Source organism: Salvia hispanica, chromosome 4, assembly GCF_023119035.1.
Source record: "Salvia hispanica cultivar TCC Black 2014 chromosome 4, UniMelb_Shisp_WGS_1.0, whole genome shotgun sequence".
Classification (NCBI taxonomy): domain Eukaryota; kingdom Viridiplantae; phylum Streptophyta; class Magnoliopsida; order Lamiales; family Lamiaceae; genus Salvia; species Salvia hispanica.
In genome coordinates, this window is record NC_062968.1 from 55,169,658 (window position 1) to 55,181,919 (window position 12,262).

At 39.7% G+C, this 12,262-nt stretch overlaps 2 protein-coding genes and 1 long non-coding RNA gene across 3 annotated transcripts; all 3 read left to right on the forward strand.

Moving 5' to 3' along the window:
• Nucleotides 1-630: 630 nt before the first annotated feature.
• Nucleotides 631-3,196, forward strand: LOC125222406 (cactin-like). The gene is made up of 8 exons (XM_048124985.1): nt 631-875; nt 946-1,028; nt 1,308-1,398; nt 1,745-1,879; nt 1,967-2,107; nt 2,340-2,435; nt 2,526-2,810; nt 2,894-3,196. The coding sequence occupies exons 1-8, from the start codon at nt 693-695 to the stop codon at nt 3,179-3,181; spliced, it is 1,302 nt and encodes a 433-aa protein (XP_047980942.1). The 5' UTR covers nt 631-692; the 3' UTR covers nt 3,182-3,196.
• Nucleotides 3,197-4,065: 869 nt separating this feature from the next.
• LOC125224579 lies at nt 4,066-5,442 on the forward strand. Its single transcript, XR_007176886.1, has 2 exons — nt 4,066-4,629; nt 5,145-5,442. It is a non-coding gene; the product is annotated as an uncharacterized LOC125224579 (long non-coding RNA).
• A 5,204-nt stretch (nt 5,443-10,646) lies between these two features.
• LOC125221433 (putative F-box/FBD/LRR-repeat protein At5g25850) lies at nt 10,647-11,890 on the forward strand. Its single transcript, XM_048123553.1, has 3 exons — nt 10,647-11,147; nt 11,193-11,336; nt 11,570-11,890. Exons 1-3 carry the CDS (start codon nt 10,647-10,649, stop codon nt 11,888-11,890), a joined length of 966 nt encoding a protein of 321 aa, XP_047979510.1.
• Nucleotides 11,891-12,262: the final 372 nt, after the last annotated feature.

Below are 12,262 nucleotides of genomic sequence, written 5' to 3' on the forward strand. Positions count from 1 at the left end.
CTGTATTCTCAATTTATGAGAATAAATTAATTACTATCGTATGGCTTGTATTACATTATTAATGTTGATTAAATTAATATAAAATAATAAATAAATTGAACAAGCAAGTTCTTATTCTAAAGATGTTAATTATTCAGTAGATCCATTGTTACATGAGACCTTTCAGTCGTTGACGTAGAAGTAAGATTAAGTATTTTCATAGTATGACATTATTCAATATTTTGTATTTTGACTTTAATTGGACTAGACTAAAGTTGATTAATGATAAGTTTTTAACACTGTAAAAAATTAGCTAATTATTGAAATTTAGGCACAGTCGGCACTCCAAAAGTGGGATGGGGGAATAAATAACTTTTATTTATTTTTTATTTTTAAAAAACAAAAGGAGAATAATACTTCATCTGTATATGTTATGGGAAGTTTTTATTTAAAAAACAAAGAAATATTTATATTTTAAAAAAATCAGAAAGAGAGGAAGAGTATCATGGAAAGTTTCATAAAATAAAAGAAAGAGTTACTATATGATTTTTGGTAAGTCCATTCGGTTACGGACATTACTGATTCGGAAAGGAAATTGATGGGTCTATAAATAGTAGAACTCCATAAATTAATTCCCTCGAAAATCAATTTGCTTCCATCCCACACAACGGTTTATTCTCTATTCTCTCTGAAAACCCTTAACAGAATTCAACATGCTGCGTCTTCACGACGATTTCTGGTTGGAATCACCTTCCGATTCCTATCGACGGAGTGGTAAACGGCGCCGATGTTCCGATTCCGACTCCGATGAGCCATCTAAGCGAAAGAGCAGTAAAAAGCGGAAGATTACCGATGGTGAGATTAATGAGTATCTCGTCATTAAGGCTCTTAAGAAGGTACGTTTCTCCCTAATTTTGATTTTAAGTTGTATGTAATCTATTGTATTCTGATTTCTTGGGTACGCAGGATCTGAAAGTTGCGAAGAAATTGAAGTTGCAGAGCAAACACGTCTCTGGTTCTTTTGGTGATTTAACAAATTTGAATGAAAAGTGAGTCCCGAGCTTTATTATTAATTTCATAGATTCGCTTAGTTGAAGCTTCTTCTAGTATGGATACCTTAAACGCTTTAGTATGGAAGTAACTGCAACAAGTTTAACTCGCTTAACTCATCAAAAATTGAGGTTCAATGTTATATTGCCATATAGTCTGGTACACTGTTATAATTTACAGCCTGAAATTTTATATGATCTTGTCGTATTAGCACTTTAGATGGCTATATTGGTTTAAAAGTTTTCCTGAATTTTAATTTTAAATTATTTTAATTTCAGATTTGTGTGGAGAAAGAAGATTGAGAAGGATGTGTCTCAGGGTGTGCAGTTCTCTTTTAAATCAGAGAAGAAGAGGCAGCAGGAAATAAAGGTAGATTGTTACGTTCACACAATATGTTTTGAAACATCGTACAATGTCTTCTGGCTGTAATTTCTAGTATAATAATAGAATCACAGAATTATCATATGTTTGACTACTCTCTTAGCTTTTGAAAAGCTTAATGAACTAGAATAAGAGGAATCAGGCCAACTGGCAACAAGTTGTATACGTCCCACAATTCCATTTTATTGCATTTTATTGCAGTCTTGAAACTTTTGTATTTTGATACTAGATACTTTATAGAGTTTTCTTTTAGTCTATGCATGTGTTCTCTTATTCTTATACTACTTTACATCCATGAAAGAGTTGCATTTTAATCTGTGCTCTTCTTTTGTAGGCTGAGATTGAAAAAGTTAAAAAGAGAAGAGAAGAAAGGGCTATTGAGAAAGCCCAACGTGAGGAAGAGATGGCTTTACTGGCGAGGGAGCGTGCACGAGCTGAATTCCAAGACTGGGAGAAGAAAGAAGAAGAGGTAAATCATTAAATTCCATTCCAGTTATTTCCTTATGTTCTTTATCAAAATTTTACCCGATTCTGATTCATAATATTTTACTTGCAGTTTTGTTTTGGTCAAAGCAAAATCAGATCAGAGATTCGATCACGTGAAGGTCGTATGAAGCCAATTGACATTCTTGCTAGACATCTATATCATTCTGATGATTTGGAGATAGATATAAATGAACTACTCATGGTCTTCAAGGTAAAGAGTAGTAGTAAATATATATATATAGTTTTTGTTCCTAAGTCATTCTTCTGATGTTCTATAAAGCTAACTCTCACTTTCTATCTATACATAGTTTTTGTTCTTAAGTCATTCTTCTGATGTTCTTTAAAGTTTGCCTACACTTTTTCCTTACACTTTCAAAATTCAAAGGGAAGATAGTCTATACTTTTTCTTGGCAGTTACGATGTTCTGACAGAATTTTTTTTAGGGTTTGACCATTAAAGAAATGGAAGAGCTTCACAATGACATAAAGATGCACGTTGATTTAGACAGAGCCATGCCTGCACATATAGGATATTGGGAGGTACTATACTTTTCTATCTATTTTTTCTGCTTTCAAATATTGTGAATGTGAAGTCAGGAATTTTCACACCCTTACGTAAATGGATAACAGGCACTTTCGGTAGTTTCTGAATGGGAACTAGCTGAAGCCTGGAAAAAAGATGCATTAGATCGGGCAAGAGTGCGTGGAGAGCAATTACCTCCAGAGATAATCGGTGAAGAACGAGGTTTGCACGTGAACATTGAAGCTGATGTTAAAAGTCTGTTGCAGGGCCAAACCTATAGTGAACTAGAAGCCATGCAATCCCAGATTGAATCGCAAATGAGATCTGGGACTGCGAAAGTGGTTGAATTCTGGGAAACTATCCTTAATCGGCTCTGTTTTTACAAAGCAAAGGTGATTTTTTAATCCTGGGATTCCATGTATTTGGGAATCATGTAAAACTTCAGTTAGCCTTGACATCTTACTGTGAACTACAGGCTTATTTGAAGGAATTCCATATCAGCATGCGCAGCAGGCATTTGGAACGTCTAGAGACCCAATCTGAAAATAAAGAACCGGCTCAAGAACTTGATGGGGAGAAGTCTGATCAAGATTGGGTGTTAATTGATTATGCGGGTTCTACAGCCTCTCCAGCACCTGTAATGGAAGAAGAAGAACTAGCCGCCGGATCATTTTCACCACAACTATTGCTTCATGATGTAGATGAAGAAGAAAATGCAATTGACCCCGAAGTAGACAAAGCTATTTTGGTAAGTTGGCTTTAGTTTGTGTTTATTTATGCTTGGATGACTTTTAAAGAAGTGTGAAAAATAGTCCTTTGTATTTGGCCATTTCTTTTTGCTGTGTCTTTTATTTTCCTTCATGATGGGGAGAGGATATTGAGAGGGGATGTCTGGGAGGGAACCTTGGAGCTTATGTTTACCAATCCTCTCCCTTGCTTGCTCTATCCCTCTCTGTCCCCCTCAATGCTTGGATCCATTCAAACTTTGAGGGCCTCTTCCTTCCTTGTTACTGATCAACAATGTCTGTTGTGTTTCTGTTAAGTTATCACCTAAGATTTTATCAAATTCTTATAGTTTAATTAAAATTGCCCCCACATATTATAATTGTGGGATATATCTTAGATTTTTTTTCTCATCAATACTGACCCATCGATTAATTTGTTGACTCAAGTTCCCTAGCTTGTGAGGGGATTCATAGCAGGATTTTATCTTGTTTGGGGCTTTAGTATTTTTTGCTGAGAGTTTGGTGGAAAATTTTGGAGCTGCTGATGATATTGTAATAATGTGATGTGTAAATTTTATGTAAGATCTGTATATGTTTAATGTGTGCAAATTTGTAAGAGGGAAACTAGTGAATTTTTTATATTTAATGGAGTATTCTGTAAATGGTGGACGTTTATATTTAGAAACAAATAATATTCAAAACCTTTTATTTTTTTTTAATAGATCGTATTGGCTATGCTTATATATTCAAAATTTGCATAGTTAACGAATCAAATATTCAAATTTTATTATTGCATATCATTTGCAATCGTGGAAGCGTATGAAGGTATTCGTTAGTTGAAAACAATACAAGAAAATCTGAAAAATGATGCTAATAATCGTTATAAATCCCAACTAACATAAACTTTTAATGAGCTGTTATAATAATTCATCGGTTCCACTTAAGAAGTTTACTTTGGACCATTGTGGGTCGAGATCGATCGGTGCCAAGAGAAGCCAATCGACTGTTGCGGTAAAAGAGTATGCCAATATCGGAGACACACCAACACACTAAGGCTTCACAAGTTCTTGAGGGGACTAAATCCCCAATTTGAAGGAATCAGACGGGATATTCTGAAAGAAAGTCCGGTGCCCTCAGTCGACGTCGCATACGGGTGGGTGAAGCGGGAAGCCACACGGCTCAAGATTATGCCGCTGGCGAACTCCAACTCAACCGGCGCAATGAACGGGGATCCATCATCGGGCGGAGTAGGTTTCGGATTCGGTTGGTCGGTTTTCCGGAGTGGTGGGATGAGAACCAGAAGGCGAAGGCCAAATTGGCCATCGGAGTTGAAGAAGGCAGCGGTGGAAATCACCACACACCGACTGGAGCCGGCAACCGCGAGGGAGCCAACGCTAGGGGAAGGAACGGCGACGGTGGCAGACGAGGTGAGGAGATCAGAGAAGCTGCTTTCGCAAGGATGGCGTGAGATCCGTTGAGAATGGAGGTAATGGGCTAGGAATTAAAAAACCTAGCCCATCTTATGATTCAACCCCTTTTAGTTTATGTGAATTGCAAAATATACCCCATCCTGATAATATGTCTCTATATGTCCCCCTGTGTATTAATAATTCTGAATTTCAACCCCAGACTTTAGGAGATTCGATTATTACCCCTAATAGATTTGAAATATTGAGAGAATTACCTATTGCTTGTAATGTACAATATGAACCTAGTGGGAAGGAGAAATGGTGGATTTTTTATTGTGGGGCAACTGATACCATGATTCACGATAAAAATGATTTTGTGAATTTTAGTGGGTCTAAGAAAAGTCAAATTCAGACTGCAGATGGGGAGTTAACCTCAGTGGAAGGAAGTGGAACAATTGAAATTTCACCAACTTTAAAGTTGTCAAATTGCCTATATGTTCCGAAATTATCACATAAGTTGATGTCCATTAGTCATGTAACGAAGGAATTAAATTGTACGTTGCTGATGCATCTAAATTTTTGTGTATTACAGGATATCAGGACGAGGAGGATAATTGGATGTGGCACTGAGCGTCAAGGCCTCTACTATGTTGACGAGATGGCTCACCAAGGAAGTACCGCGATGCTAGGTCACGGATCTGCATCTCGAGAAGCTTGGTTGTGGCATCGACGATATGGTCACCCGTGACCTGGTTATTTTAAATTGCTTTTTCCCAAGTTTTCTCATCTTAAGAACATTGATTGTGAGTCTTGTGTTTTCGTGAAAAGCCACGGACAGTCATTTAAATCTACTGAAACCCCTGGGTTAAAACTCTTTTTTCTTTGATTCATGCTGATGTGTGCTGCCGTGCGCCTATTACTAGTGATCATGGTTTTAAGTATTTTTTAATTTTTGTGGATGATTTCTCTAGAATGACTTGGATATATTTCTTGAAAAATAAATCTGAAGTTTATGAAAAATTTGTCATCCTTTCTAATTTGATTCAAACACAGTTTCAAACCACTATTCAAACACTTAGATCGGATAATGGAAGAGAATTAAGGAGATGTCAGAGTTTTTCAAAAAAAGGGGCTTAATACATCAAACATCTTGTGCTTATACCCCCGAACAAAACGGAGTGGCAGAGAGGAAAAACGAAATTATTTTGGAGGTTACCCGAGCTTTGTTTTTTGACTCCAAAGTCCCCAAATTTTTGTGGCCTGAGGCAATTGCTACTTCTGTGTATTTGATCAATCGTCTTCCTACAAAAATCTTGAACATGAAAACACCTCTTCAGACTCTATCTATGCAAGCCAAGGTACCCGAACCACTTACCTTACCCCTAAAAATCTTTGGGTGTCCCGTATATGTCCATGTATCTAAAAATGAAAGAAACAAATTTTCCGCATGAGCTTTAAAATGTGTTTTTTTGGGATATGGGATACATCAGAAAGGTTATAGGTGCTTTGATCCCTCTTCTAGAAAAATTATAACCACGATGAATTGTAATTTCTTAGAGTGTGAATACTATTGTACCAGCCTTAGTGGTCAGGGGGAGAGTAGTAGTTGTTCATCTGGACCCCCTAAGTTGGTTTATGCCACTGCCAAACTACTTGAACGTGGAACCAACAGAGAAAGCTAGTACTGCCGCCGAGCCCGTCTTGTCTCATGCAGAGCCTCCTCAACCGCCTCCGTCTAACAATCCTCCTCCAGTGATATCTAAGGTAATACCTGGCACTGGATCAGATTGTACAATTATTCCTAATGACTCTTCGACAGACACTGTGGAGAATGCAGCTGTAGATGGAGACACAGTGCAATACATACTTCCCTTATGAACTACAAGAGGGATCCCACCCAAGAGGTACAGTCCAGAACGGGTCTCTAAGAGAAGCAGATACTCAGTGGCGAATCTTGCTAAGGCTAACCTGACCGAGATGGCAAGGGCATTTACTGTTGCCCTATATGAAGAAGAAATTCCCAGAACTGCTGAAGAAGCTATGAAAATTAAGCATTGGAGGGATGCAATGGTAGTTGAAATGAAGGCACTGTTGAAAAATAAGACTTGGGAGAAATGCACGAGACCTGAGGGATCCAGACTAGTAGGATGTTGTTGGGTATTCACGATCAAAAGAAGACCAAATGGGTCCATTGAACGCTACAAGGCGAGGTTAGTGGCAAAGGAGTACACTCAGACGTATGAAGTTGATTATGCAGAAACCTTCTCACCAGTGGCCAAGATGAGCACCATTCGAGTCCTTTTTTCGATTGCTGCAAATAAGGAGTGGCCACTACATCAATTTGATGTGACGAACGCCTTCCTGCATGGGGAACTAACAAAGCCAATCTACATGGACACCCCTCCTGGCTTTGGTGGAGAATTTAAAGGGCATGAAGTGTGTAAGCTCAAGAAGACTCTCTATGGCTTAAAGCAATCTCCTAGAGCATGGTTCGGGAGATTTACTAAGGTAATGAAAAAGTATGGGTACAGACAAAGCAACTCAGATCATACCCTATTCCTCAAGAAGAGGGAAGGAAAGATTACTTGTTTGATCATTTACGTAGATGATATGATTCTGACTGGAGATGATGAGGAGGAGATAATTCTGTTGAAGAAGAACTTATTCACTGAGTTTGAAATGAAAGACTTGGTACTTCTCAGGTATTTTCTGGGAATTGTAGTATTGCGATCCAAGAAGGGAATATTCATAAACCATAGGAAGTATGTCTTGGATCTTCTAGCTGAAACAGGAATGTTGGATTGTAAGCCTGCTGAGACGCCGATAATGCAGAATCATGGCCTGCAACTGATCGAGGGAGCAAAGCTCACGAACCAGACTAGATACCAGCGTCTCGTGGGTAAGCTGATATATCTTTCCCACACTAGGCCTGATATTGCCTATGCAGTTGGAGTAGTTAGTCAGTTTATGCACAAGCCTCAGACTAATCACTGGGAAGCAGTATTGAGAATTGTGCGATACTTGAAGGGAACCCCGGGATATGGAATTCTATTTGAAAATCATGGTCATATGGAAATATTGGGGTTTACAGATGCTGACTGGACTGGGAATCCAAATGATCGAAAATCTATAGCTGGGTATCTTACATTTGTTGGAGAGAATCTGGTGACTTGGCGGAGCAAGAAGCAGAAAGTGGTGGCACTATCTAGTACCGAGGCAGAATTTTGGGGAATCAAGAGTGGTTTGACTGAATCCTGTGAAAGCTTATGACAGAATTGGGACTGATGTCACAACACTCGTGCAAACTCTTTTGTGACAACAAGGCAGCTATCAGCATATTTGAGAACTCAGTACAGCATGATCGGACGAAGCATGTCGAGGTGGATCGACATTTTATTAAGGAGAATATAGAGGCGAAAATTGTGGATCTTCCTTTTGTTAGATCAGAGGACTAGTTGGCAGATATCCTCACTAAAGCAGTTGATTCAAGGAGCTTCCATAACGTATTGGACAAGTTAAAAATGAGTGATCCCATTGTTTAACTTAAGAGGGAGTGTTGGAAATAAATCAAGGAAGATTGGAAGAAATCTCAGGTTTGATTGAAGATTGATTCTAGTGAATAATTTTCTTGATTTGTAGCTAGGGTAAATCTTTCTTCGTGTAGATAATTTGTACCCTATTTAGGCATGTAAAGCCCTCATAAACTATAACCCAGTTGAATATATACAAATGGCATTATTCAACAATCTTTACTCTTCTAAGAATCATAACATATTCTATCAATTTGTCCTACAAGTCTTGATTAAGATTGAAAATTCTAATGTGACATGTGCGAATTCTACAAAGATATTGTTTTTCTCAACACACTTATCAGCTATCACATATTCCATCCATGTCATCAATTTAAAACATATATATATGTATATGTGCATACGCCATATCACCATCTTACAAATAAAAAGTCAAAATATTTCGTCATGAATTTTTTATAAAATGTTTTACAGCTGATTATTAAAAGCACAAATTTAACAATTGATAAAATATCCATCACTATTGCCACATCAGCGCCACATCAGCACCAAAATTTATCCCCAGTTTTTAGCCAAGTGCTACATTGGTTTCTCCCTTATTTCTCCCTTATTTCTCCCTAACTCAACATTTCATTTTTACATCATTATTTTTTATATTATTTAATTTTCCCTACAAATGTATTTAATAAATAGACTAATAATGAACAATTCATCGTTGTATTAATCATTGGAAAATATAATACAACGAGAAAAAAAAAAACTACAAATAAAAAACGCAAATAAACAAAGATTTAAAAAAAAAAAATCTAAGACGGAGGGGCCGGAGGGGCGTCGGGATCGAGCCCCAGCGTACTCTGCAGGTGTTGGATGCATTTCCAGAGGGCCGCCTTTTCTTCAGGGGTCCCGCCGCCGGTGAAGTACAGCGTGTACATCTGGGTCAGATTGGCGACATTGCTCGAATAAGTGGCTTTTTCTAAGTCGATGACGGATTCCGACGCGACTTCCGACGTTGCGCCCTTCCCCTTCCGCCTCCCCTTCGCCTTCTTCACTCCCTCCGGGCGCTCGTGCGGACCATCCCCACTCAAGTCGATGTGGGCCGCGCTCCCCTCGCTCTCCGAAACGCTAAGTCGCGAGCGCACCGATTTCCCGTGCAGCGCGTCGTGCATTCCCGTCCGGAATTTGGGGAGATCCTTCAGCTTATCGTAGATGTTCCAATACTTGAAGCCCTTCGTCGACAAGTACTGGCTACTATACATCCGGATGGCCTCATCTCGGACCATGTGCTCGTTCTGGCCACTCGTCATGTGAGTCATCAAGTTAGAATAAATACCGTTGAAGTGCCCGCAGTCCCTCATGAGGCGCTCCCAATGCCGACGGATCGCCTCGCCGCCATGGTCCTTCATTGAGGCAGCCTTGTGGCTCCCGTACTTCGCGGCAATCCGCTCCCAGAATATGATCTCAGCCTCTGGTAGTTGCCGCGCTCCGCGTCCTGTGACGTGTCCGCCCAGCAGCCGGCTATCAGCTCGGACTCTTGCAGAGTGTAAGTAGTCCTTACCCGCTTCGGCCTCTCATCGGAACCCGTATCAGCCGCAGCCGACGACGCCGGCGCCTTCCCCCTCCCGCTCCTAGAAGGCGGCTCGGTGGGCGTTTCTTCCACCTCGAAGTCCTCCGCGCTCGTGTCGCGGCCCGAGATTCTTGGTCGCCTGGGGTTGATCCGGGGGTGTCGAACTGGGGCCGATACACATCGTCGGCTGGAAAGGGCATTCTGCCGGCAGAGTTGAAGTACGGAGAAAGTCTCCGCGCCGGAGGAGTCTGCAAAGGAGACGGACCCCCGTATGGAAGTTGGCCGGGAGGAGAACCCATCGCCAACAACGACCTGCATCCACTGCTCGTTTGCTTCATCCGTGTTGGGAATTTGTGAACTCGACTCTTTCCCCTTACCCTTATCCTTACCCGATCGGGAACTTTTCTTCCAAAAGCTCATAATTTTGATGAAAATTGAAGATTGGGAGAAGAGATTGAAAATGGAGAGAATGAAGATTGTGGGTGATGAATGGAGGAAGTGGAGGAAATATTTATAGGGGTGGAATGTAAAATAGCCGTTGGGTTCAAAAAAAAAAAAAAAAAAAAAAAAAAAAAAAATTTTAATTATCGCCGATTATCGCCGAGCGTCGCCACAGTGGCCGGCGATCGCTCGGCGATAATCCGGCGTTAGAACGCCACTCGGCGCAACGGCAACATATATATATGTATATGTGCATACGCCATATCACCATCTTACAAATAAAAAGTCAAAATATTTCGTCATGAATTTTTTATAAAATGTTTTACAGCTGATTATTAAAAGCACAAATTTAACAATTGATAAAATATCCATCACTATTGAATCACTATACGAAAACTCTTCATCTTCTTCATTGGACTTCGGCACTTCCATTCTACTAAACCGACGTATATATCACCTTTTTGGACGTCGTTTAGTCTTCATGTCCCTGTACAGTATCTCATTATATCTTCCTGTTAATAGCTGCTTTTCATCTTCTCAATTCCAAAAATCAGCATCAATGGACGACGATCGCCTCAGTGATTTGCCCGACTCTCTAATCCTCTCCATTCTCTCCTTTTTACCGATGATAGATGCTGCTAGCACAAGCTTTCTCTCCAGATGGTGGAAACATCTCTGGACCACTATCCCCTCCCTCCATCTCCGCCACTCCACCAACGCCGATTTCCACAAATTCCAAACCTTCGTGCATTGGGCTTTTGCACGTTGGAGAGCTCCCAAAATTCTCAAATTCACCCTACATATCGATTTCTTACCTCACATGTCTGCTGATATTGATTCATGCCTGCTCTTCGCTATCGCAAACCAAGTGGAAGAGCTGCATTTGGAAGCCAACCCCCCTTCATACCCTCTTCGCTCGCGTGAAAGAATCAATCTCTACTACATTGCTCATCGCCGCCTATACTCATGCTCTTCCATCACAAAATTAACTCATCTGCCATCTCCAAAAGCTCTCTTTAACTTATTCATGCATCCAGGTTTGGTTGCTCATTATGATTCAGTATAAATGACAAGTTTCTGTTTTAAAATTAGTTCCCTATATCAGGCTCTATTGGAGATGAAGAAGGATAATTTTGTATCGTTTCCGAATGTCACATTTTTGAAACTCTACCCTACTAAAGTCGATGGACTGCTTGATGTCGTCGACATGTTTCCTGAGCTGATGATGTTAGTTGTCGAATGTAAAGCGGTATACATCTTGTTTCTTCACCTCTGAATTTTTTTTTTCATTTATGATGTTGTTTGTGTCCTCGACTATTCATGGAGATCTAATTCTACGTTAGATATGTTTTGGACAACTGATGTCGACATAAATGCGATCAATACATTCTATAACATGCTTTCTAGTATACAAGTCCAACAGCTCGTACGAAATCTTTCATAAGGACTATCTATCCGATATTGATACAATTCAATTAACAGAGGTACATCAGTTTTTTGTACCAAGATGAAGAACCCTACGTGGTTGAGGTTAGTGCATGTAGCTCATTGGTGCCTAAAACAAGCTCTCTCGGCCTCTCCCTACTCCGACTTAAGATAATCGAGATCACTTGGAACGCGCATGATGCCTCCATTGTTCCAGTAGTGGAAGTATTATTGAGAAATGCGTGTGTGCTCGAGAAGATGCTACTTCGGATAAGAGTGTTTTTAGCAAATCCAAAGGCGTTCATTTTGGCTCGAGAGAAGGTGCTGAGTGTAGCAAGCTCTTCCCCTTATGCAGATGTGATTGTACAAAAATGTTGATCAGTTAGCAAGATCTTTACTTTTTCTATTTGACTATGTGATTCCATGTTTGTCAACATTTCTCTTTTGAGTATGAATTTCAGCTTGCTATTATCTCTTTCTTACTTATTCGAGTTTATGCATATATACCATGTTTGTGGTAGTATTACCAATTTATTTCTATTGATTAGTGCAGTTAATTCGTGCAAATTTTTGGCAAGATGGATAATAATAAACAGAAGTAGAGTTTTGAGGTGCTTAAATTTTTTTCTAATTGATATGCTAAGATCTGTTGATGAACAACACATGGTTGCCTTCTTATCTTTATGCTTTTTGTCATGAACTTAGATTAGGCCAAGAAATACGCAAAGTGATGTGTAATGAAGTTGATAA